Genomic DNA, 27,964 nt, shown 5'->3' on the forward strand with positions numbered 1-27,964 from the left:
TCCTCCGTCTCTCTCTCTTTCTCTCTCTATCTTTCTTTTTCTCTATTTCTATATCTCTATTTTTTTTTTCTTTTTTTTTTTTTTTTTTTTTTTTTATCTCTTTCTCCTTTTTTTCTCACAATGAATCCTCAGACCACTCAGCACTCAGAGATACGTATGTACATAACGTTCATTCTTTTGACCGTGCTACTATATGCACATAGTAGATATGTGTAAAAATATCTTGCGATATACCGGAGAAATTTTTCAACAAGAAAAAAAAACAAACAAATAAATAAATAAATAAATAAATAACATAACATAAATGAATATTTATATTATTTCATTTGTCAATAATAAAATATAATGTTGGAATATTTAATATACATATATACATATATATATATATAGAATACAGATGCCAGTAATACATAGTATAAGTTTGATCCCATATTTTTTGGACATCCTGTATGTGTGTATATATATATATATATATATATATATATAATTCTTCCATTGTTAGCAATAGAAAAAGGACGTCACTTGAGAAAGGTCAACGATAGAGTGTCGAACTATTTCACCTTTATGTATGTAAATATACGGAGCTGCTGTTAATCAATACGAAACATATCGACATGTACGTACTTAAAGTACTTACGTATACATATATATATATATATATATATATATATATATATATATATATACTAGACAATCGATAAAAAATATGTAAATATATTTTAAACGATACGTAGAACCATAAAAAGATAAAAAGAAAAACAAGGAAGAAAAGGAAGAAAGAAGGACAAAAAAGTAGAAAAAAGAAGAAGAAAAATAAAATAAAAAACGAAAATAAAGGGATACGAAGGGAAGAGAAAAGGAAAGAAGAAAAGGGAAAAAAAAGAAAAGGAAAGAAACAAAAGGAAAAAAAATAAATAAGAAAGTAAGTAGAAAACAAATAATAAAAACAAATATATACTCTTATAGATCGAAAAGATTAAGACTCGCGTACACACGAGTTGTTTTATGAAACGCGATACGACGTTTCGTAAGGTCTCTCTCTCTCTCTCTCTCTCTCTCTCTCTCACGCCGATGTTATCGCAATAATTGCGCGCTCGCGAGTCTCTCGAATAAATGAGAGTATCCGTGCTAGTACCATATATGGTATAGTGATTTTGTGATACAAAGTAAAGAGCACGAATGAACGCTCACGATTCAGGATTTACGTTCGAGCGAAGAGAGGGGGTGTTTGGGTGGTAGGAGGAGGAGGAGGAGGGTAGGTGGGAGGAAAAACACGTCGAGTAAAAGATCGAACTCTTTCTCTCACTCTCTCTCACTCTCTCTCTCTCTTTCTTTTCATCCCACTTTCTCTCTATTTCTCTCTCAACGTCAATCGACGACGAGAGGTGCCAACGAAACTGGACCCGGACCCGGGACATAACATTGGACGCGTCGTACCGTACGTGTCCCGTTTCGCAATTGCGTAATTGAAATCGTCAAGATAAAATTCCATCATCGGGCGCTTCATTGTTGAAACGTCACGTCAGGCTGCTGAACGCGGTGTGTTACTGTCGAGCTACGATGATAACGCGCGTGTTCCATAGATATACACATACATATATACATATTCATACATATGTATATATATATATATATACACGCACTATATTTGTGTATGTATGTATATATACATACATACATACATATATATATATATATACCCTGTGTCGAATAAATTTCTATTAAGTTTTAATTCTTCATTCGATTCAACCGCATAACCGATACAAACCGTTCGCTGTAATGACTCCATCGGTTAATTGGGTTTTCCTATCTTTCTCTCTTTCTTTCCTTCTCTTACTCTTTCTTTCTTTTTTTTTTTAATTTTTTTTTTGAAAATGAAAAGGAATTCGATTAAAAAGATGATGGATTTTTTTTCCTTAAGTTATGCGCAAACACGTGCTTTTTGCGATCTTCCAAACGACTAACCACTGACGTGCGACGGATACCTTTTAACATACTACTTACTTTCACCATGTGTAGGTCGAGGCAAAGTCTACGTAGTAGAAAATGAATATCAACGGAACACATAACCGGTGCACTTTCGAGGACGGAACGCGTTATGTTGTATCCATGTATGTATCTCTCCTCTCTCTCTCTCTCTCTCTTTTCTCTCTCAACGACTGCGTAAAACGGTTCGGCGCCTTAACCAGCATGCCTTGGCGCCAATTCTCTTCTTCTCGTCTCGCCTTCTACTTCGTTCGAGGAACTTCTCTTATCCGTCTTTGCCTTCGTAATGAATTCTCATGCTTGAGAGATATATATATATATATATGTACATACCTATATAGATACATATATATATACAATATTATAAATGCAATGTCGATATCAAAGGATAGATATGAATCGACTCTGAGATATTCGACTTGATGTTTGATCTCTCTCTTTCTCTCTCTTTAAACAATCAGTCGTTTATGAAATTCCTTTTTCGAGATCCTTCTTTTAAAAGGACAAAAGGAAAAAAAAATAAAGGAGGAAAAAGACAAAAAGAAGAACTTCTGTCCATTTTTCTGTTATATATCTTACGAATTTATTTTTCCCTTTTTCGCGCCTTTCACAAACGTGTCGTCAAACAAGTCAAGTTTCGTTAGAAGCTCCCTTGCCAACCGCGGCCAACCCTCAATCCCAAACACCACCTCTCCTTCACCCCACTATAGGACCCATATCAGAGATATATCGAAGAACTTTAAAAATAGCTATCTTCCTTAGGAGAGGTTCCTCTTCTACACGACTCTTTCAAGAACGTAATCTGATCGGTCGTTCTTTGAAAAGACACCTGTCATCGGTGCGACATTCTAGTGCAGACACCTTTCGCGACTTGAAAAGATTGGCCCACATTTTTTTTTCTTTTTTATTTTTCTTTCTAAATTACGACGTACTTACTTTGTATGTGTGTATATGTTCGTGTGTGTATGAATCGTTGATTTTGAAAGTGAGAATCGTTCATTTTGTGAAAGAAAAAAAAAAAAGAAGTAGCTAAGCTAATTCTTATTTGAAATTAACATAAAATTTATATTTTCAATCAATTCAAAATAAATATCTTTTAATATCAGTATAAATTATTAAGTTGATTTTAAAAGTGAGACAAGTCCCCACATCTAAATAAAGAATGGTAATCTTTAAATGTGAAAATTAAGCCTATTACCTAAAAGAGAAATATAAAGATATGACGGATTTATTATTCTATTGTATCACGAACATTTGTCATGAATACTAAAAAAAAAAAAAAAAAAAAAAAAAAAAGAGAGAGAGACAAAGAAAAGAGACAAGAAAAAATATAAAAAACCTTTTTTATCGTCATTTCGGAATTTTATTTCTAGACAAGATAGAAGAGAAGGATTTTACTTTATCTCGTTCGTTCCTTCGTTCTTTCGTTCGTTCGTTCTTTCGTTCTTTCGTTCGTTCGTTCGTTCTTTCGTTCGTTCGTTCGTTCGTTGCACCTTCTTTTCTCTTTCTCTTTTTCTTTTTCTTCAAGGACGAGCGACAACGTGGTTCTAAACGACGAATGGCGACCACACCTCGTCCGGAGTCCCAGAAACGAAGAGAAGAAAAGCGTCGGACAGTCAGCTGTTTTATGGGTGGCAATGTGTTTCTGTCATAGGATCCCTAAGTCTCCCGAGGGAGTAGTTGCTCATTTTCGAGATTATCACCTTTTAATCGTGCAATTCCACGAAAAAAATAAAAAAAAAAACAAAAAAACAAGAAAAAGAGAAGTAAAAAAGGAAAGAAAAATATAAGTTTTAAATCTTTCGCGTGTAGTACGCGAAAGGATAAAAAAAAAAAAAAAAAAGAAAAAAGAAAAGAAAAGAGGTAAAAAAAAAAAGCCAAAAAAAAAAAAAAAAAGAAAAGAATTCACGCCTTCGTTCGATAAATCGTAACTCGTGTGGGGATGACTTCGTAAGGTAGGTCCATATTTGGTGAAGTTCAGAGTTTCTGATCGAACTCGAGAGCTCGTACGATAAAGTTCGATACGTTAATGCTCACCATAAGTAAGTACTTACTTATCTACACCTTTCCTTTCTTTTCTCTTAAATAATATACTTCCGCCGTTTCCACAATGTAATTACTTACCTTCGTGGCTTGTCAACGTTTATCGAATGTAATGTAATACACATACGTATATAAATATACGTATGTATACGTATGTTAGTGTACGCAAAAGCAAACAATGGTATTAAACTCTATTGATAAAATAAAGATAATATAGAAAGAAAAAATCAAATATAATCTATTCACCTAACAACGATATAGAATCTTGTCTGATCTTGTAACATGGACAAGTGGGTTTAATCTATGCGCGTATTTTATTCAAATATCCGCCTCTTGAATATATATGCGTGTGTGTGTGTGTGTGTGTGTACGTGTGTGTATTTATATACTCTCGATCATTGCGAACATAACAAGAGAATAGAAAATAACCTACACGTTAAATCGTACGATTGGAATTCGCGTTACCGCAGGAAGTCATCGCGAAGAAGTTGTTCGAAGTAGAGTGAGAAAAAAAATCTATATATATATATATATATATATATGAATATAAAAAGAAAGAAAGGGAGAAGAGAGAAGAGAGAAAAAAGAGGATGGAAAAAGGAGAAGATTTCTTATTTTTACATTTCGCAAGAGACCTCGATAAATCGACGCTAATGGCTATTTACCTCTTTTTCACCATTTCATCTCTCTAATTTTTTTATTTCTTTTTTGCTTTCGTTTTTCTCTTGTACTTTATATCGAAGAAAAATAAAAAAAAAAAAGAACTAAAAAATCTACCGAAAAAAAAAATATTTCTCCGCCATGGGCCAAGCAGGGAACAAGATTCCTCGGTAATGTCATGGCGTACATATCTCGAGGGTGGCGCCAGTTAAATCTTATTTTACGACCGGCCGAGGAAGGACGAGGTGAGTTTCTTCCTTTCCATTCGTCGTATCCTTTCGTCGTTGTCTTTCATTCCTTCGAAATTCTCACGGATCTTCCCCCGCCGATTTCCTATAATTAGCGCGGAGCCTTTCTCGCGATTCGCTATTATTATTCGTGCTGAAGAAAAAAAAAAAAAAAAAAAAAACAAGAAAAAGTCAAGATTTCATGATCATAAATCATTGTATCACGATCTACAATAAATACGTTCGTTTGTGATATCACGACGACGTTCCTAACTATATCTCGAAGTTTGAAGATAGATATTTATTAAAAATCGATGAGAAATTAATGGCACTTGGAATGAGATTTTATTTCTAATTAAAAAAAGAATTAAAAAATTAATAAAGTCAAATATATATATATATATATATATCTTTTTTTTAAGAAACTCCAACATGGATCACACACATATGCGCGCACGCGTGTACGTATGTAATAATCGTTTCGATTATCAAGCTAGTTCGTTGGCGAATGATCCGACTAATCCGATTCTATCCAGAGTTTCTAGGGTCCCTAGTAGTGACATTATCCTTAGTAACTTTATTATAACCGTACTCTCGAACGATAGTCTCGTAACAAAGTGTAACAGGCTGTAAATGGCTTTCAGGACGAGCCACGAGAGGACTTTCGTCGGTCGTTCGCCAACGGTCGATAATGAAAAAGAATATGCCTTTCATAGCATACCCATACTCTTCTCCATTAAAGATGTTTAAGAACCAAAATGATGTTTATTAGAACGAAAGGAAGGAAAATAAAAAAGAAAAACAAAAAAGGAAGAAAGAAGACAAATATATGGAAGAGTAAAAGAAGAAACGGAGAATATTAGTAATATAATCACATAAATTTCATTCGATTCTAGATTCTCCCAAGTTGCATAAATAAAATCTATCGATAAAGGATCGTATCAATAAAATCAATTTTATTTTATCCTTTTTATTTCCGTCCTATCCGTCTATCTCTCTGTTCACAATTAATTCACGTAAGATGCAGTTAAGTACCCGGGAGTAGCAAGAAGAACGTTGGCGGACCGGTAAAGCCGGCTACAAAGAGGAACACAGAGAGAAAGAAAGAGAGAAAGAGAGAAAGAGAGAGAGACAAGTCACCTTCTTCTTTTTTTTTTTTTATTTACTTTATTTTATTTCACTTCCAACGAATGGATTCTACTTTGTTCTTCGATTGCAATCGGTACGTCGACGACGACGGGTTGACGAGTTAACGATACCGAGTGTTTGCCCCTTTGGAAACAAGTTTCACCCTGTAAAACCGGGAGCACCGATTTTACTCTCTCTCTCTCTCTCTCTCTCTCTCTCTCTCTCTCTCTCTCTCTTTTTCTTTCTCGATTCATCGAAGTGACCACGTGTATTTGCATTGACCGAGGTTGAAAGTTAAAAAAGAAAAAGAAAAAGAGAAGAAAGTAAAATGAGAAAAGAAAAATTATCGACAACTTATCTCGTTAACGACTCTTTCCCCAAGTGTCCTTACATTAATTGATAAAAACTTTTTAAACGTTTTTACCAATTAATCACCCTCCTCTCTATCCACCCACTCCTCATCCCCCGCCGCCTGTTCTCTTCCATATAATCCTCCCTAATAATATTTATCCGTTTACATTGATCGTATGTGAACTGAATTCACGTTGAAAATTTTATAGTAACATTGTGCTAACAAAAAAAAAAAAAAAAAAAAAAAAAAAAAAAAAAAAAAAAAAAAAAAAAAAAAAAAAAAAAAAAAAAAAAAAAAAAGGAAATAAACAAATCTATGAATAAAACATATATAATCAGCGTGAGGAAGGAAGAAAAAAGAAAAAAAGAAATACATATGTGTGCAATGCGTTTTTCTTCGAGTATCTCGTTAAGCGCTCTCGTTCGTCGCAGTCTCATGTAATTTAACCGTACGTACGGGGTTCAGTGGTAAGGCACGACGAAAAAAAAAAAAAGGAGGAGAAAAAAAGAAGAAAATAAAGAGTTCAAGGGGGAGAAAAAAAAAAAAGAAAAAAAAAGAACAACAAGAAAAATGAAAGAAGGAAGGACCGCAATAATTACATTCGTCGAGTTTTAATCGGTCGAGAGTAGCAAGTTCGCGCATAATAATACGAAATTATGACATGGGGACTACTATACGATGTGCACTTGCCATAATGGGACGTGTTATGTGCCACGTTTATATGTATGCATACGTGGTATGTGTGTATATATATATATATATATATATTAGAATACGTATATACATACCTATGTCCTAACGACAAGTAATTAAGGCATGACGCAAAGACCATGACGTATATATAGACATACGTACATACGTATGTACATAGAAAAGATACATACATACATACATACATATATCTAAGCGCCAGAATATATCTATCATACCTTTCGGTTATCCTCGCATTAGAGTAGATCTGTTGAATAGATAAAGATATTTTCTTACTGATATCCATTACCGTCTCTCTCTCTCTCTCTCTCTCTCTTGAATAAATCTATAAATCATTCTGTCTCCATACATATGTATACATATCTATGTAGATATGTCTACATTCAGTTATGATAACTATGATTAATCGAAAACAAATAGAATTGCGATCTCGTAGAAATGATTCCTATTGGTGATATCCGATTTGAAGTTATCGTTCAAATTTTCTCTCTCTCTCTCTCTCTTTCTCCATTATGAACACTCGAATGATGATTATTTTCTCTCCCGTTGGATATTTAGAAGACACCCCGTAGATAGATGTTATCGAACGTAAAGCCGCGGGTTACGGAGGATGAACCCTTTTATGGAGCTCTGGAAATGCTTCGAGGATATAGAAAAAAAAAGAGAGGGGAGGAAAGAAAGAAAGATAGATAGGCAGAAAGAAAAAAGATAGAGATAGAGAAAGAGAGAGAGAGAGAGAGAGAGAGAGAAGAACTGAGGGAAAAAAAGAGATAGGATGTGATTGCATTTTACTTCGTGATCAAAGAAAGTCTCTTGCACTCTCCTCTCTCTTTCTCTCTCTCTATTTTTTTTCTCTCATATGATTTGTCTCTGCGGCTTTTTTTCGCTCTCGTTTATATATATATATATATATATATATATACCTATGCACAAACATACACACCCACACACACACACACACACATATATATATATATATACATATATAGAACTGAACCCAGTGTTTCCAGACAAAAGGTAAACGCGTTTTCTATTTCGCACGTCTATGTTACGACTTCAAAGTGAGACACATGCGACTCTCGCGAGAGAAGGAGTAGAAGAAGAAGAAAAAGAAGATAAAGAAAATAAAGAAGGGGCTCTCTCTCTCTCTCTCTCTCTCTCGCTCGCTCTCTCTATGAAATTACGTTTCCTCTAACTCCTACATTATCGTACTAAACGCGTAAGGGAGAGGAATCAGAAAAAAAAAAAAGAAAAAAAATCGTATCGTTCAAATTCTTTGAACAATTTTTTCCTTCATTTTTCTTTTCTCTTCTTTTTTGTATTTTTTTTTTTTTCTTTTTTTTCGGAAGAATTTCATACAAAAAAGAATCCATTGTTTTATCAGAGATCCCCATTGATTTATAATTAGGCAACGAGAAAATAAATAATCTTTCTACTACCGATCGCATATTTCTCTTCTCTTTTTTATTCTATTATTTCGTTCACCCCTTGGGATACCATAGAATATATAATATACATACCACAAAAGGTAAGAAGAATAGTTATCATTGTCGTTCAAGAAACCATAAGGCCGACGTCATAGAGTGGTTTCTCGATGGAAAGAAGCTGGTGAGAAAAGAAGTTAGAAATAATAGAAAAGAGAACGCCATAACTTTAGAGAAAGAAAGAGAGAGAAGACGAAGGAAGGAAGGAAGGGTAAGAAAGGAAGAAAGAAAGAAAGAAAAAGAAAGAAATAAGAAGTAAAAAGGAAGGAATGAAAGAAAGAAGACGATGCTAATCCCCTTTTGTATGGAAAACCGAGTGGTCTGTCGAGAGTACACCGGGCCGTGGCAGACTTTCGAATAACGTATTCAACTGGTGCAATATACCGTGCAAATATAGTACATCCCGTCTAGACGACACGGTTGCTTAGTCCCGAACGAAAAGTTACCTCGTTATTTCGTGAATTTCTCTGTTAAATATAGAGATAGAGATAGAGATAAATAGATAGATAGATAGATAGATAGATAGGACGAATGAATGAAGAGAAAATCATGAATGAAAGGAGATCTCAAAGTTATACTGGATTTCCATACTACCACTCTCTCTCTCTCTCTCTCTCTCTCTCTCTCTCTCTCTCTCTCTCTCTCTCTTTCTCTCTTTCTCGTTATATCTTTCTCCACCTTTGATTTATTTTTTTTTTCTTTTTATTTCTTTTCTTTTCTATTTCATCCAAATGGATCGAAGTAAAATCCAAGACGGCACGTTAATATCATAAATCACGAATGAATCTAACGAGAAGATTATTATACCGTATAAATTTTTCGCAATAAATCCTTTCATCGTCTTAAGGAAGAAAGAAAGAAAGAAAGAGAAAGAGAGAGGGCGGGAGGGAGGGAGAAAAAAAGAAAAGAAATTGATCAAAGAGGGATGATAAAATAAGGAAAGAAATTGGCTCCAGAGAACAAAAAAAAGAAACGGAGGAAAAAAAATAGGCCGAGAGGGTTCAGGAATCAAAATAATTAAATAGAGAATAAGAAGAAGAAGAAGAAGAGGAAGAAGAAAGTAGAACAAAAAAAAAAAAAAGAAAGCGAAGGAGAGAAATAGAACGATGAAGAACCGGAATAGAATCGATTGGTTAACAACTCTATGGAAAAAAGAAGGAATAATCATAAAATAAAATAAAACGATGTTAAAAAAAAGGACAAAGAAAAAGAGAGAAGAAGATAACGCGTTCGTCGGTTAAATTCGCTAATAAAAGATGTACCATACGTAGCGTTTTAATTAAATTTAAAATGGGCCTTTACTCGGCCGTTTATAGATAGCCATTGGAGATACTTCTGCAATGTCCAATAACTAGCTCGTTCAACGTTATAGTTATCTGGATAGGTGCATAATAATAACGTGAAGTTTGGTTGTACAACACCAATAAAGAGGAAGAGAGAGAGAGAGAGAGAGAGAGAGAGAGAGAGAGAAAGAGAGAAGAGGGGGAGGGGGAGAGAGAGAGATAGAGTATCCTCAGCGAACTAGTGCAAACTCCTGTCGAACGACGTTATCTCGACGAGTTTAACGGCGTCGAGAACGATACAATGGCGTTTCACTTGTCTCCGAAGGCTCGTCTCCGTTAAGGTGGCTGCTGTTGTTACTGCTGCTGCTACTGCTCCTGCTGCTACTGCTGTTGTTGGTCTATGGTGTGTCAGTGGTACATCTAGATTTCGTTTTATACGCTGTATATATATGCACGCACATAACACACATATATATATATATATATATATATATATATATATATATATATATACACCTTTGGAATTTATTATTCAAGAAGGTGTATCTCGTTATCTTGTCTGGTTACGAACGAAAGTACATTATTGATGTAGACGTTATCTTTCGATTCGTATTATTTTATAAGCGGACGGAATTTAAAAGAAGACATTTTCTTTTCTCTCTTTCTCTCTCTCTCTCTCTCTCTCTATATATATATATATATGTATATAAATATCATTGATAGATCGTTTGAATCGATCATCAATAAAGATAATAATCAGACAGCAAATCGGTTCGATGGAAAAAAACGTTTTGATAAAAGAAAGAAAGAAAAAAAGAAGCAAGAAAGATGAAATATGTAAAGGCGTATGTACATACGTCGTATTCGCAAGATGAGATATGTCGTTGATAAGATATCATCTTATTTCTTTAATATAATCCTACGCTTCTCGGATGTATAATTTATATAATTTATAATGATATAACTCGATATAGACTGACGAAGTTTGCACTTGTCGAACGCGAGAGTAGAATGGGACGGAGAGTATGAGAATATGAAAGGCTTCGCCCGATGTACCAGCTGGTGCAGCCTAAGAGAAGACAATAACAGGTTAAAGCTAGAGTTCTGTGTGTGTGTGTGTGTGTGTGTGTATGTGTGTACATGTGTATGCGTGTGTGTCAGAGAACAGATAACACGCTTCATCTGCACATTCAGAAACATTTCTATGTTTCATTAAAAAAGGTGAGCGTATACTCGGAGAAACGAAAAAGTAGAAAAAGAAAAAGAAAAGGAAGGTGTTCCTCTTTATCATCCTTTGCGCTTACGTTTCTAGAGAAAGAAGAAGAAGAAAAAGAAGATGAAGAAAAAAAAAAAAGAAATATACCTATTATAAAATCAATATCTTCCTGTTCTTTTCAACTCGTCTCTTTCTCCCTCTTTTTCGCACATCCAATAATAATTACTACCAAACGTCATCAATTCCAAGCATTTTGTTTTACACGAAAAAAAAAAAAAAGAAAAAAGAAGAAAAAGAAGAAAAAATAGAAAAATATTTAATACGCACATTGCGTATTAATGACTAAACGACTCCACCTCCCTTCCCCCTCTCCCCTTTATGTTGTTATGAATTGATGAAAAAACAACAAATGTTGATCTTACCAGTTAAATTGCTCCCGAGACGACTACACACGACCACCGACCAATTAGCAAATGCAAAATAATTACGAGGCGTGTTGTATGTATGTACATACGTTCTCCTGTTGATACGGGACGACAACGCGTTTGTTTGGTTGTAACGATAACGGTAACGCGATCCTCTCTACGAAGAGAAACCTCGTTAATTAAATCGTCGTTCTAGGTAAAACGCGTACATGACTAGTCTTGCTCAAATCCAATACGATCAAAGGTCGACTATGGTAATTATTAACGAGAAAGGAAAGCTATTAGGTTTGAATTCGGTGCATATCGCTTCTGTTTCCTTCGTTCTTTTTCTATTCAACATGGACACAACGACCGAATTATTCGAAATATTGATTTTAAACGAACACGTTTCTTTTTTTTTTTTTTCGCTAATTGCAAAACGAGTCATTCCTATGGTTGAAAGCTTTTGCAAATGCTTTTACATATATCGTGACGGTATATGTTTATCTGAATTTACGTGAATTAAGCTCGTCTACTTTTATCTCTCCATTCTCGTAATTCCATAATATTTTCAAAAGTTAATAGGATATATATATATATATATATATATATATATATAAATCTGCAACAAAATGGCAGAAACCTTTGAAAAATATTCAAATTCATGCGATTATCCTTCGCACGTTATTATATACGTGTCCTTGTTGAAAAAATACGTTCGTTTATTCTCTATTAATAAAATTATTGTTCTTACAGTTTAATAACGTAAACTATAAATAAATTTTTAGCCGAAGAAAGCGTCATCGCTTGAGCCCTCGGTAGCGCAATTCTGTAGCAACGAGGCTGGATTCGACATGTCGCTAACGACATCACCACCATTTCCACCACCACCATTTCCACCATTACCAGCTGTACCATTGCCATTGTCGTTCTGTGCTTTCAATGGTTTCACGTCTTGCGAGCCGTCGTAGTTACGTATCTGATGATTTTGCGAATTTATCTCGTTGTAGACGAGTTCTTGGATCTTTAACCTGACAAACATTTGTCTATCGAGGGGAAGACTTCTCAAAGGATTCCTGACGCTCATTAAAAAGTGATAAGTGTCGTCCTCCTCATCCTGACCAAGGACCAATCTCTTTTGTAACGCGTCGTACCTTTTCCTATCCATTTCAGGATAATCGTTGTCCATCGCTTCCATAAGGGTTCGTTTCCTTCCGATTTTATTCATTTTAGGGGGTGGCATAACATGATGGAGACCGTCGTCGTTTGATAATAAAGATTGACACGAATCACCGTCTAGATCATCGAATTGTGTCTCCTCGTGGCCCTCGAGTATGTCGATTTGCGGCTCTATCTGCGTACCGTCGGGCGAGGAACGAAGGGCTGCACAATTTTGATTAAGGGCGCACCCGATCACCCTTGAATTCATTTGGTCCCTCAAGAAGAATAGGCTCCTAAACCAGACCCACTTCGAATCGTGTTCGCTACCGCCACCAAGACTACCATCGCATTTTCCCCGATAAGTCTTCTTCAACTCGTTTCTGAAGTTGTCTCTGAGGTGCTTCCATTTCGATTTGGCGACGTCGGCTGGAAAAAGAAAAAAGAAGGAAGAAGAGAAAAAAAAAAGAAGAAAAAAAAAAGAAGGAAATAGACATAAGTCGTTAGAATCAATTTGTCCACATTACGAATATGAACATTGCTTAAGAAATAAAGCGAGCTTGCTCCTTATCGAATTGGCCTTTTAAAAGATCACAACTAGTAGGTCGCTCGTTTCGTCATTTTATCGAGCAGTTTGTCTCACTTTAAGCCGATCGTTCTCTGTTAATGTATCTTCGACGATTAAGATAGAAGAGACTAATCGTAAATTCGAATACGCGATCACTATTTATTCGCGAGAGACAAGCAAAGGGGCAAACTTATTATTATTGCGAACTATTCCATTCTCTTAAACGAACAATAATATATATATATATATATATATATATATATTCCTATCAAATATATTAATAATATAGAATAATACAAATACATTTATGAGGAGCAGGGGTGGTAGAGGGAAAAAAAAGAGAAGAAAACTTATTTACTGCAAAATCCGAAGACTACCTTTCACAGCATACATACATATATACATATATATATATATACATACGTATATATATATATATATATATTTATGTATATAACAAATATATTATTTAAAAATAATCTCTCCAAGAAAATTCGCACTAAAAAATCAACAAGATGCCAGATGGAAGCTTAGTGCCATCTATCAACACTGTTCCCAAAGTATCTAGCGCATGAACTTAGTTCTCGTTGCGTCCGCATCGATATGAACGATACCACCCCCGTAATACACTTTTATCAACGATGAATCGAAACGATAGAGAAAGACGTAAAGAGCGAATGGTAGTCAAGTCATTTAAATTTCCCGCTTACAAGTAAAAGAAGAGAGATGGACTCGAAGTTCGATTCATTCTCATTCGAGTTGTTAGTTCTACGAGCTCCCTCTATTTCTTTATACCTCAACCTTTTACCCTTTCTCTCTCTCTCTCTCTCTCTCTCACTCTCTCTCTCTCTTTCTCTCTTCAATCCATACGCACACATCCATTTACACGCAGAGTAGTGCACATATAAATATAGCACATATCATCCATCTTTCTTACTCCAAGAGGCATCGTGGAACGTGTGTTAGCAATTCCTCTTTCTATCTCTTTCTCTCTCTCTCTTTCTCTCTCTCTCTCTCTCTCTCTCTCTCTCTCTCTCTCTCTCTCTCTCTCTCTCTCTTTCTCTCGCTCTCTCTTGTACTCACTGGAAACTTCGCAGGCTCTCGCGATCTCCCGCCACATCTTCAGTATGACGTCGCGATTGTGATAGTTGACGTTCTTCTGATCCCAGATAGCCGGTCTAGCGTGCACCTCATTGATCAGCCTCTGGAGATCCATCGTCATCGCGTTCCTGCGACCGCTCGCGTTGTTACATCTCCTGGCCGATCGTTTGGCCGTCCTGCGATTGAGAAACGTGATGTCGGCGAGAATAGGTACGGAAGATGAGGAAGATGAAGCGGCAGCAGTAGAAGCCGCCGCTGAACGCGTGCTGCTGTTGTTCCCTCCGTTTCGCAGTGTCGTAGTCGTCGGCGATGAGCCGCCGATTCCACCAACACCACCACCACCACCACCACCACCACCACGATGATGTTTCTTCTCGTTCGATTTATCCTCGTCCACCACCTCCTCGTCGTCTTCCTCTTCTTCCTCGTGATTGTTGTTGTTGTGTTCCTCTTCGCCTTCTCCACGGGTTCCACCACCACCGCCAGTAACAGTGTTATCTTCGTTATTCTCGGCTCGTTGCTGCTGACGGTGGTGGCTGCCGCTGTTGTTGTTGTTGTTATTGTTGTTGTTGTTGTTGTTGTTATGATGGTGTCGATGGCGGGATGTTGTACCTTCGTCGTCAACCTTCTGCGCGAGGCTTCTTCTAGTGATGGAGGAGGATGTACCGCTTGCACCTGTACCGGCGGTATTTGTGTTATTGCCACTAGCCGGTGGCGGTGGCGGAGGCGGTAAAAGATTGTCCTCGAGAAGGACCGACGAGCCGACGTGACGGGACGCCGAGGATGAGACGACGGAGGAGGACGAGTCAAGGACGGCTGAAAGATCGTCGACGACGTCGTCGTCGTCGTCGTCGTTCGCGTTGCTGCTTCGTCGTTGACGCCTTCTCTTCTTTCTCCTACGCTTGGTTGATGCTCGGCAGGTGGTAGTGGCGTTGGTGGTGCTGCCAGTGGTGGTGGTGGTGTTGCTGTTGCTCGTTCCCGACGAAGCTGCTGCTGCTGTTGCTGATGATGTTGTCGCTGTTGATGCGGCCGACGAAGAGGAATTGATAAAACCAAGCCGAGCGGAGGAACGTAGACGAGAGGCGGATTCCAGGGCTTGAGCCTTGTCCTCCTCGGTGCGTGCACCATGCGTGACGACGTCCATACACGGCCGGCGATGAGCGCGCGCGCGCGAATCAGCCGCGATCAGACGCGCACACACGCGCTCGCGTATCACTTCTTTCTCTCTCTCTCTCTCTCTCTCTCTCTCTCTCTCTCTCTACTTCTTCACTACCTCCTTGCCGCCTCCTTCCTTTCTTCAATGACGTCCTCCTACGATCTTCAAGTCTTGCTCAAAGTTTTACTCGTTTACTGGTTTACTTGCTCGTTCGTTCGCTTGCTTGTTTGCTCGCTTACTAGCTTGCTTGCTAGGTTGCTTGCTAGGTTGGTTACTCGTTTGCTTTTACTCGCTTGCGTTTACTCGCTCGCTCGGCTGGACGCGCGCAAGAGGAGAGGACGCGCGCGCCTGCTCGTGCAGGCTGACACCGGTATAACCTTCGGCTCAGCTCGGTGCAGCTCGGCACAGCTCGACTTGGCCTCAACGCTACTCTCGGCGCGGCTCGGCTCGGCCCGGCTCGATTCGGCGGCGCCTCTCAACACGCTCGAGACTCTCTCCTTAGCGTCGACTCTTTTCCTCTCTACCCTTCCCCTCCCTTCTCCTTCTTTCCTCTCCGATTCACTTCTTTCTCCTCTCTCTCTCCCTCTCCCCTTCCTCGTCTTTGAACGATCCACTCTTCGTCGATATCGTCGCCGTCGTCGTCGTCGTCGTCGTCGTCGTCGTCGTCGTCGTTATCGTCGTTATCGTAACAGTTGTTGTTGGACAGTAATGAATCTACCCTCTCGATGACTACCTCGACCGACAAACACCAAGGACGCGTCCTCGTCCTTCTCGCTGGACCACCACACTGACTGATCGTTTCCCGAGAAAAGACCCTCTTCCTTCCATCCGACCTTCTCCCGCACCCTCGTAGTCTCTTCTCTCGGAGCTCCTCATTATTACGATCCTTCTTTCTTTTCCTCCTTCCGTCGACCCTTCCTATTCCATCTCCTCCTCCTCCTGCCTCTTCCTGCTCCTCCTCCTTCTCCTCCTTCTCATCCACCTCCTCCTCATTCACCACCTCCTCTTTCTCCTCCTTTTCTTCCTCCTTCTCCTCCTCCTCCTCACCAATATATTATGTTTCTCTACGACGACGGATCATGCTAGCCTCTCGAATCCGCTTCGAAACGGACATCGCGCCTTGTTCGGCTCCGATCGGCTCCGCTCGGCTTCGTCATTGCTCCAACATCGAACCACCGACTTGTGTTGCCTTCCTTCAACTCCTTTGAACGAAACGACGATATATACATAATACCGAATCGAAAGGTCCTTTGAAACTATCTCCTTTAAGTATAAATAATCCTTAACCATTTTGCATCCTACGCAATAAATCTGGATAATGTTGTATTTACGTTCGTACCATTCGTTTCTTCGACATTTAAAACTCATCGTGTGTGGCGTGAACTACGTCAAATCTCAACTCTTTCTTTCTCTCTCTCTCTCTCTCTCTCTCTCTCTCTCTCTCTCTCTCTGTCCCTCTCCCTCTCCCTCTCTCTCTCTCTCTCTTTCTCTTTCTTTCTTTCTATCTTTTTACTCCGCGATACGAAGTAGTCCCGTAAAACGTGGAAGCTCTCCGAGAAAACACGTCGGTACTCGCTCGGCACGGCTCGGCTCGATTCGGTGTTTCCGATACGCTTCAACGTTCTCAGCATTCTCTGTAGCAAGCCTTTAATCCTCAGCTAGGCGACCTAGCGCTCGATAGCTGTCGTGTCCTTTAAATGGACGAGAATGAGAAAGCTACGATACTTGGATGTGTATATATATATATCTATATACATGTATATGTATATATGTATATATGTATTTGCTTGTGTATTACTCGAGGTGTCTCAATATACTAGGTTTCTCTCTAGACAAAATTTCTTATCTTTCCTCTATGTAAGGTCGTCGTCGTTCGTCATGATGAGTTTATATTATGTTTCCTTTTCTATATAAAACTTTAGGATAGCTTGAGTGAACTCTAAAAAGGATACATCGAAAACAGGAGACAGATGTTATGACAAAAGTTATCTTAGGTCACTCTGTAAATATGTATATACATATATATATATATATATATATATATATATTATGCATGTATGTATGAATGTATATATATCTTTCTCTAACTCTTCTTCTTTTTCTAGACTTCTAGACTAGCGCTGTAGTCGATAAGTTATCAGATAGAAAAATATGAATTAATTATAACATTGTAATGTTAATCGTTAAAAAATAATATTTATATGTATGTAAGTGGATAGATGTATGTAATATTTGTTCTGTACGTGATAGTTCTGTTTAATTATTTGTCGTCAATTTCTTTTGTAAGCCGTTTATCTTGCAGAATTTTTAACGATTACTACGACTACGACGATGACGACGTTTAAAACGTGTATCTCTTTTCCTTCTATCGTTTATGCTACTCATTTCCGTGTACTAATCTATATATCTTATACGTATCTATGTGCACCACCATAATAATCAAGTCTAACTTATACTAATCTCCTGACGCACGTCTCATATCATCAGTTTGTGCATAGTCGGCAAATACAAAAGAGATTGAAAAATCCCTCTTGCGTTTTGCCATTGCTCGTTCCCTTTTGAAAGATTCGCGACTAATAAACGTCCTGTTCGTCGAGATTTCTCGTCGATTTCAAAAGCCGTACAGTAAACGGAAACGAAAGATAAAGGACAAAAACACGATGCAATGGAACGAATAGCTGGAGGTATATCTAACTTAAAAAAAGAATGAAAGAAAGAAAGAAAAAAAGGAAAAGAGACAGGATTTTTATCGAGGTATCATCCTTTCGTATACACATAAGTACGTATATACGTATGTATTTTTCTATTTCATCTTTCACAAGAGATAACGTTTATGTGTGTGTTCTCTTTTTTCTTTTTCTTTATTTAGATTTCATTTCAATGGAAAGAAAAAAAAACCGAAACGCGTTTAGTTGACTAGTTATGAGATTTTAGGGCTACAAAAAAGAAAAAAAAAAAAGAGAAGAAAAGGAGAAAAAAAAATTGGATTTAAAAAAAACTAAATTAATTATGAGATAAAATGTTACAATTGATTTGCTATTAAAAAAAAAAAATATATATATATACATATATATATATATATATGTATGTATAGATGAAGCGAGGATATAGAAATAGAGATGTCGACAGGAACGTTTGTCAATGTCCCTTAATAACCATCATCGTCCTGCACTTTAGGACGAACATCCAGTGAATAGTTAATATCCTACCAAATGCATGCAATGCGTTACAGAATCCTTAGGCATGCAGGTATATCAGGATCGATAATATACTCTGACAATGGGGTTTCCATTGTGCACGAAGACAGACAGATAGACAGACAGACGTACATGCGATGCTTGTTTACCCTTGTCTGCTCGCGTATTAGCTACGATCGATTACGCGAAATGTAATCATGCCATGCGAGAACACGAGAATGTATGGACCAACCACCAGAATGTCTGGTATTTTGCTAATACGTATCTTTTGTTACCTATCTTTTTATCTTTCATCTTTTTCTTTCTCTTTCTCTTTCTCTTTTTCTCTCTCTCTCTCTCTCTCTTTTCTTTCCTTATCTATGTTTCTGATATTTAATATCGTAGAATTAATGAACGTAATTTCGATAATCAAGACTGAAAAAATTGATTCTTCAATTATATAAATATTAATAAATAATTATTTAGATTATATAATTTATTAAATTATATAAATTATATGTATAGAAGAAAAATATGTCTTTTTTATTTTTCGTATTACGAGCAACACCAATCGATATTTAATGAACGTTTTTTCTTCTTATCTTTTTCTTCTTCTTCTTCTTCTTCTTCTTCTTTTTTTTTTTTATTTTTCTTTCTTTCTTTTTACTTTCATTAATCATTCGTTCGAAATACAATAATTTGTTCACTTTAAAAATGTACCTTTCGATCTTAATTAACGATCAACAGAATAATGTTTATGTATATAAATTATATTATATTACGAAATGTATATGTATATAAAATATGTATAATATTTATATAAACAAACTACCGAATCGTAATGGACACGAAACACCGGAGCAGTTTAGTCGGAATCAGTTGCGGAATCGATTTTTCCCTTCACCCGGGTATAGTTAGCTAGCATTTGCCGGAGTACTTAATTACGATGTAATTAGTACTTCGTGTCAAACGAACGAACGGACATGCATAAATGGTCGATGATCTGTGTCAGACCTATCGACTCTATCGATACTGAACCTTTTGCGTATGTACCAGTTTACAAATAGTAAACGCATTTCAAATCAAATCGAATCTGATAGAATCGAATCGAATTGAATCAAATCAATGAGAAATTCCTGCGGTGTGTTAATTCAAAAAGCGTGTTTCGTTATATATACCGATTTAAATAAATAAATCCTCGTTCGTTTCACTGTCTCCCCCCCTCTCTCTCTCTCTCTCTCGTATACGTCAATGCTACGTTTTAATACATTTTTTCTCTAATTTTTTTTCTCTCTTTTTTTTTTTTTTTTTTTTTTTAAATCTTTTTCGAACATAAAAATATTTGCTCTCGCGAAAGTGGCAATTCGATTGGATTAAAACTTACCAGATTGGTTTTTACATTTTTTTTTTATTTTTCCTTTCTTTTTTTTTTTATTTTTAAATCAAAAATCTACAACCACTAACAGGTATTACCGTTAAAAACTCTCACGTTACATTTACATATGTACATGCTAACAAAATGGACCACTTCACGGCCGAGTTCCTCCTCGTATCCGGCAGCTTCTATCGATCAGTACTTCGTATAAACAAGATTACAGTACGTCTCGGGAAAATCCCTCGAGCATCGGACGTTCATGGATTTTCATGGAGCCATCTCTATGCAGATTGTTCAATCATCGTTGCACCAGACTCTGCTTCCAAGTGCATTCACATATATATATATATATATATATATATATATATATATATATATAGAGTGTTCAGAAAGGATGAGACTAAAGTTATATTACGTATTGCTGGTGATCAAGTCGATCATACAAAAAATTTTCATACAAACTTATGATGCTTTTATTAAAAAAGATATATGCTTTTAAAGATACATATGATTTATTTTCATTCGTCGAATTAATGATCGGCCAATGATTTAGTTGGATCTTATCTTCTAGATCATCTGACTTAAAGCCCTTGGACTTTTTTTTTTATCGTTTCACACGACAAGAAATTGGTTTATTAAAGATAAATTATAAAAGATGAACTTTTGGAATGTAATTCCAAATCCATTTATTATTATTTCTAATATAGTTGGAATATTTCAATTTGGCAATAATTAATTCGACGAATTTAGGGAGCCTATATTCTTGCAAGAAGGAGAAATTTTCAAACATTTCTTATAACTGCGACAATAAATTATAAATCTCTTTTAAAAATTATAAATCTTTTCAATAAAGCATTTTCTCCGGCATAAGTTTATATAAATTTTCTCTATTTATTTGATTTCAGTAATACGTAATATTTGATCCTATGCTTATTGGACATCCTGTATATAAATATATATATATATATATATAGATTCTTATTCTATATAACGGTAGATTAAGGTAATTTCGATAAATGACAAGATATGTTACTATTTAGTTCGATTCTAAAACTTCGAAAAGAAAAAAAAAAAGGAACAATAAATATTCATAATAAGTTGTTCAATATTATTACGAAAAATTCGATAAAATTTATTAAATATCAAATGATTTCCATAAGATATAAGCGTAAAGTCGTTGTTAGAAATAAATATTCCAACTACCAATACAGAATTACGTATATATATATATATATATATATATATATATATATATATATATATATAGAGAGAGAGAGAGAGAGAGAAAGAGAGAGAAACTTAGATGACAATTTTATAAATTCAACACACGATAGGTTTCCGGGATTACATTGGGGGCATAACTTTCAACATGAAACGACCATGCACGAAGATGACTTGTATACTAACGTAATACGACGAGATGAGATAATATAATATATATCTATGTATCTAACATATTAAGATATATTGGTATATTCTCGTAATAATAATATTTCAAGATGGATAATCTCGATTTCATATGTACATGAATATCTTATTATTACACAATCCTTAAACGTAGATTTCATTTCATTGAAAATTGATATATATGTATATATCAATTGAAAGTGATGCGGTAATTGCATTTTTTTTTTGTTTTATATATATATATATTATATATAAATCTTATGTAAATTTGTAATAAGAATTAGCTTTAACTATTTTTCTTCACAAAATGATCGTCCTATTTTGAACTATATATATCATAATTTTTATTCTCGTTCACTGTCGTATTAAAATTAAAAAAACAAAAGGGAAAAACTCTATAATTTGAATCAGAATTTAAAAGGAAGAAAGAAGAAAGAAAGAAAGAAAGAAAAGGGGAAAAAAGAAGTTGTAACAGCTCGTTCCATTAATTACGATAGTTAGATATCGATCATACTCAAGTAGATTTACATTTCATTTCTATTCCGAGAGACCAAATAAAGTTCGCGTGACTGGAGGAAAAAAAAAAAAAAAGAAAAGTATTACGTTTTACCTCGAGTTCCCATTTGTTCTTTCTCCCTTTCTTATTTTCTTTTACTTTTTCCTTTCTTCCTTTCTTCCTTCCTTCTTTCTCTTTTCTTCTCTTCTATTCCTTTTTTTAAAACGAACCGATTAAATTCTTGACTTCATAATTTGTCTTCTTAATTCTTTTATTCATTTCATCGATAAAAACTCGAAGAGTCTTTATACTTTCTTCTTCGAGCAATTTTATTATACGATTTTGGAAAAAGCGCGTTATGACAGAAGTTAATATATTCATCACTGGATCTAATTTATTGCTGTGGACTGTCATACTGAATGAGCTGAAAGAAAAGAATTTTTTACATGTACTAATATACACGCATGCTTGCACAGACATATGCACATTTCTTTTCTTAAATAAAACGTTAAGATTAAAGTATTAAAACGCTTCTTAAAAAATGATATCAAAGATAAATATTTTGATACAACGCAAGATACTCCAAAAAAATACATCGAGACAAATTAAAGCGTTCAATATAATTCCTTATCAAACGTAAGTTCGATCATATCAGGTGTTAAGTGATTAGAATATTTTTTATTTTTTAATAATAATAATAATAATAATAATAATAATAATAATAATAATAATAATAATAATAATAATAATTTGCTGATTACTTCTATTCGTAAAGATTGTAAATTTCAATTTACCTAATGGCTCGATTAATTTATCAAACTAAAATATGTTGAATAGAAGGAAGAAAAGAATTATTATCTTATCTTTAATCGTTCTTTTAACTACGGATTTATTATATTTTAAGTATCCTTTTAATTAGTCGATAATTGATTTGCTTATACTGATGCTATTCTTGCGTTGAATTGTTGATACTTTTTAACAATTACATTTAACCTAAATTGGGAATAATAAGAATAATAAATATTAGAAGACAAAAAAATAATAATTACTTGATTCTATGGATCCTTATACCGTGAAATATCATTTCATATTTATTGAGATCTATTTCGAACGAAACATCGAAATCAGTATCGTCAATAAGTCCGTAAACCTCTCCTCGTTTCTTCATAAATAAATATATTAAATCGTAGTCGTAATTAAACTGCAAAAATAATATCCTTAGTTATTTCGAATTTGTTATCGCAATAATGAAAAGAAAGAAAAAAAAAAAAAAAAAAAAAAGATTTCTTTATCTATTTATTTTTTTTTCTCTTTTTCTTTCACGTAAAATAATTCTTACATTCAATAATTGCCATCTCAAAGATACATCGACTAGAAGACGCTTATAGTTGTATTGCACCATTATATTCTTCGATCGTTTTACATTCGTTATATAGTGTAGAAATCCATTTCGCAAATTGATCTTCCCATTGAAAATTCCCGACTAAAATAACATTAAACGAATAACGAGTATATATAATTTTTTCTTTTCCCCCTGTTTTTCTATTCTTTCTTTATTTTGTTAATCTTTTTTTATTTATTTATTTATTTATTTATTTGAACGATTACATACGAAATTTATAACATTTCCAATGTAATTTGGAAGGTTAACCGGTTCCATACCCCTTTTAACCAGGAAGTCACGAATTTTTGGCAAGATCTCATCGAAAATATTGTTTATATTCACTTTGCCTGATTCGAAGTTAGAATATTCGCTAAATATTGGAGAAATTAAAAACTTTTAATGCAAAAAAGAAAAAAACAGAAAAAAAAGATATATAAAATAAAATAAACAACGCGATAAAATAAATACTATTTCTAACAAATTTCTAATAAATCTCTCACCTAATAATCATCGAATTTTTCACTGGCAACAATTCTGACGAAAATCCAACGTCCCCCGTAAAATTTCCATTACAGTATGTAACAATGATCGAAAGGAAAATCCAAAACGTTAAATTTCGTTGATTCATTTCGACAAATACGAATTGAATATTATTGTCGATCTGGGAATTCTAACAACGATCCTATCCATTTTTATTGATCAACCTTATCGAAATTTCTGGCTTCAAAATACGATAACGATTTTATTTTCGACGAAAAAAAAAAACAAAAAAAAAAAGAAAAGAACAAAAGACAAAAAAGATGGAAAGAAGGTAGGCATCTTATAATAGAAAAAAGTGGGGGAAGGTAAAGAAAACGTACAAACTCGTACACACGTACGCGCGCCCATACAAAGTAATAAAGTACACGAGATTCTCACTGTGTACGAGATCAGTTTTCGAAAGCTTCAAATTTCACTTTCAATTTTGTCCGAACCGAAGAAAAATCTCTCTTCCTCTCTCTTTCTCGCTATCAAACACTTTTGCTTTCTCGAGTTTTACCTTTTTTTTTTTCTCTCTCTTTTTATCCTCCTTCATAAACGCGTTCACTTTCGCTCACGTTCGATATACTACTAACCTACGAGAATCTTTGAATCTGACCTTGAAACACAGATTTCACCCGACGTATTTTGAATTCTTTGCAAAACAATCCCAAATCTTCGTTTTATCTTTTTACGTGTACATGTAAAAAAGGAAGAAAGAAAAAAGAAAAAAGAAGAAAAAAAAGAACAAAGAACAAAGAAAAACCAAAAGATAATACAAAAATTCTCAAAAGATAATAAAAAAAAAAAAAAAGAAAAAAAAGAAAAATAAGCTCGTCGTGCGCATGTGTACGATTTCTATCTATTGAATCGGAATGATTGATTTTAAGATAAAATCTCAATCGCTTTTAAAGATTGTTCTTTGTTCTTTATCAATAGCCTCAATAATCATTCTTAGAATGTCTTGTAGCTTATTATATCTATGTCTAAACATCTAATATTTATTAAATAACGTCGAGAAAAAAATATCAATTGATAAGAACCAATCGCGAAGAAAATATATTAAACGTATACGAAGGACAAATATAATCGGACAAATTAAATATATGATAAATAAATTTTAATTAAAAAACTTTCAAATGCATTTCCTCATTATAAATATATAATATGTAATGATATAAAGTTTGGATAAAAAAAAAAAAAAAAAAAAAAAAAAAAATTAAAAACGTGTTGAAGTATGCAGCATTTTTCTTTTTATTTATTTATTTCTCTTTTTTTTTTTTTCCATGAATAAAATCGAGTAAAATAAATGTCCGATTTCTTAAATCAATATTGCGAACGATGACGAACAATATTTTAATGGTGATTAATTGGAGCGTTTAATTAAACGACTCGACAATCGATGAAACGAGATAAATCTATTATCCTGAGGTCTAATATTTAAAAATAAACAATTTAGAAATAATCGAAGAAAAATATGTACGTATATATGTACTATATTACTAGCGAGTAATTATTCGAAATATCGAATTTACTCGCGTACTCGTCAATAATAATTTATTCAAACAAAATTACAATTAATATAATTCGTGCCGGGATTTTTACGAACCCTTCGTCCTCGGCATGATATGAATGCACATTAGAAGGATTTAAAATTTTTTTTTTAGATTACTCACTACTTAAGAAGTTCTCTGATGGCTCCAAAACACTCCGAAACTCGTCAGAAGTAGATTGCAAGTGTCGATTAGTTGATATCTTAATGGGAATTACTTGATGAAATTGATGATCTTGAAGAGAAATATAAGAAACAAAAAAAAAATGAAAATTTTTGATTAATTTTATTGTCATCAAATAAGTTGTATAATTATAATTGACTATGATATTTAAATGTTTACTTACAAATATTCTCTTCGAATGAAAGTATAGTAGTTTTTTTATTATCTTCCATGATGCACTGACTCTAACGCGCGAATAATTATTTATTAATTGCTAGACGAACACTGAATCTAATTCACGAATTTCTACTCTGTGTGTGTGTGTGTGTGTTTGTGCGTGTGTAAAAACAGTCTGTGTGACTGTTAAAAAATGATTAACAAAACTTTATACGAGCAAACATTGACTCTATTTACGACTGCATTGCACGCAGCCAACTGGAGTACAAATAATTCAAACGCCTAACAATTAATTTAATTCACGAGAAAACCCGTACAAATTTTAATTAACGAACAAACACTGACTCTATTCTCGCGTGATTTTATTTATTTATTTATTTATTTATATATTTATTTATTTATTTATTCTGTTCTTTTTTTTTTTTTTGGATTTCATTTAAACGATGCAACACACGATTTATTCATTGTCTCGCGCGCGTTTGCAATGATGATCTGAAAAGAAGAAAAACGAAATTTCATTTGGAATTCATAGTAACAATAGACAAAAAAAGAACCAATTATATACATATCTATACATATATGTATGATTAAAATTATTGAGGAAGTATTTCAACAAAAATTAACACAAAAATTACATATATATATATATATATATATATATATATATATATATATATATATATATATATGTATGTAATTAAAAGGAGAGAGAGAGTTAATATTTATATGAACGATGAAGAGTTCCAGCATCAGAAATATAATCTATACTTCCATCCAGAACAAAATTTCTATACACATAAATCTCTAATGGACAATAATTTAATAAATAACACGCATGATAAAAATACGTATATTAAATAAAAAGATATTATAATATATTCTATTATAAAATACATAATTATTTCAAAGAATAATAATCGACCCTTTTGTAGATTTATTAAAGCTTTAATATTCTTTAAAATTGAAAAATATGTTTCTATGTCCTTTAAGAAGTCTGATGCTCGATTGTGTTTTCTTTTCTTTCTTTTTTTTTTTTTTTTTTTTTTTCTTTTCTTTTCTTTATGTCACGATCTCAACCGAATAAATTCCTGGAAATTCTCGGGCAATAAAATTCCTCGAAATTCACAGTCCACTAGTTATTTATATGCGTATACTTTCTCTCTCTCTCTCTCTCTTATTTTCTTTCTTTCACTCTTTTTCTTCTCTCTCTCTCTCTCTCCCTCTCTCTGTTTATTACGTCTCATTTAATATCATTAACAAAAAAGATGGAAAAACTTACCACAGCTATAAATGACCTCTCGTATTTGTTGCTTGTCCTTGATAAATCTGAAAATATTAGCATTGAAATTATTAGCACATTATGAAATGAAATAATACATAATATATATATATATATATATATATACATATATATATATATATATATATATACATATATAAATGTATAAAACGAAAATCGAGTTATAATACGAAAAATGATCAGGAACGATTACTTGACGAAAGATTATTAATAGAAGGCATCGTTAAAGGACGAAATAAATTGCGATATAGTGAAAATAAAGGTAGAAAGTTTGAAAAAAGAAGATAACGCGATAGTTCCTCATTCCCTCCTCACCCATCACCATCTACATCATTACACGCGCGTCAAATAGCCGATTTTATTTTCGCGAATATCTCTTAAACGCAACGATTCTATAACTCGATATTGTTGATTCGCATAAAACGTGTTTAAAGAAATCGATTGATGTGTAAAGGATAGATTGAAATTAAAAAAATCTTACTAATTACCTGTAATTAACGAGGACGATACAGATCCCGTGTCGAACTGGTCGTATGAGAATACAAAATGGCGTCTTGGTCACCGGTAAAACAGTTGAATAATTCGCGGCGCGCATGCGCATTACGTCATTGCAAATAATCCTACGCTGTAATAAATGTATACATACATACATACATACATATATGTGTATATATTTAATTAAAGCAAAAAAAAAAGAAAACAAGCCAAAAATCGTTATATTTATTGATATTATGAAAATAATTTTTTAACTTATTTACTTATCTCGTTGATTGAAATAAATCTTCGAATTTGTACGCAATGTTGCCCCGGTACGTTTCATAGCTTCACCTTCTTCATTACATCGTGAGTCAAAAGAAAATATAATTTATTAAAACAATTGACGAAAATTTTTATTTAATTTATATCCCTTTCGTACGCGTCGTATGAGTATTTGTTTC

General features: G+C 34.2%; 3 protein-coding genes across 4 annotated transcripts in view; all 3 read right to left on the reverse strand.

Annotated features, from left to right (window-relative positions):
- Positions 1 to 27,623, reverse strand: part of LOC124955841 — a 96,938-nt gene extending 69,315 nt beyond the window's left edge. The window contains exons 1-4 of the mRNA XM_047510861.1: positions 27,515 to 27,623; positions 27,006 to 27,052; positions 25,734 to 26,218; positions 25,511 to 25,621 (exon numbers count right to left, since the gene is read on the reverse strand). The gene's annotated coding sequence lies outside the window, so the exon portion shown is untranslated. The remainder of the gene's footprint in view (positions 1 to 25,510; positions 25,622 to 25,733; positions 26,219 to 27,005; positions 27,053 to 27,514) is intronic.
- On the reverse strand, positions 12,195 to 16,327 carry LOC124955759 (myosin-G heavy chain-like). Its single transcript, XM_047510648.1, has 2 exons — positions 14,304 to 16,327; positions 12,195 to 13,081 (listed from the first exon to the last, which is right to left on the reverse strand). The coding sequence occupies exons 1-2, from the start codon at positions 15,463 to 15,465 to the stop codon at positions 12,279 to 12,281; spliced, it is 1,965 nt and encodes a 654-aa protein (XP_047366604.1). The 5' UTR covers positions 15,466 to 16,327; the 3' UTR covers positions 12,195 to 12,278.
- Positions 15,721 to 24,053, reverse strand: LOC124955765. Of its 2 annotated transcripts, XR_007102964.1 has the most exons (6): positions 23,816 to 24,053; positions 23,544 to 23,685; positions 23,271 to 23,414; positions 22,981 to 23,132; positions 22,046 to 22,355; positions 15,721 to 20,347 (listed from the first exon to the last, which is right to left on the reverse strand). XR_007102964.1 is itself a non-coding variant. In XM_047510658.1 (5 exons), exons 1-5 carry the CDS (start codon positions 23,941 to 23,943, stop codon positions 22,151 to 22,153), a joined length of 771 nt encoding a protein of 256 aa, XP_047366614.1. In that variant the 5' UTR covers positions 23,944 to 24,053; the 3' UTR covers positions 20,390 to 22,150. The 2 variants fall into 2 exon arrangements, 1 of the variants encoding a protein (XP_047366614.1); XM_047510658.1 differs by lacking the exon at positions 15,721 to 20,347 and having other exon boundaries at positions 20,390 to 22,355.
- Positions 27,624 to 27,964: the final 341 nt, after the last annotated feature.

Source organism: Vespa velutina, chromosome 19, assembly GCF_912470025.1.
Source record: "Vespa velutina chromosome 19, iVesVel2.1, whole genome shotgun sequence".
Taxonomy (NCBI): Eukaryota; Metazoa; Arthropoda; class Insecta; order Hymenoptera; family Vespidae; genus Vespa; species Vespa velutina.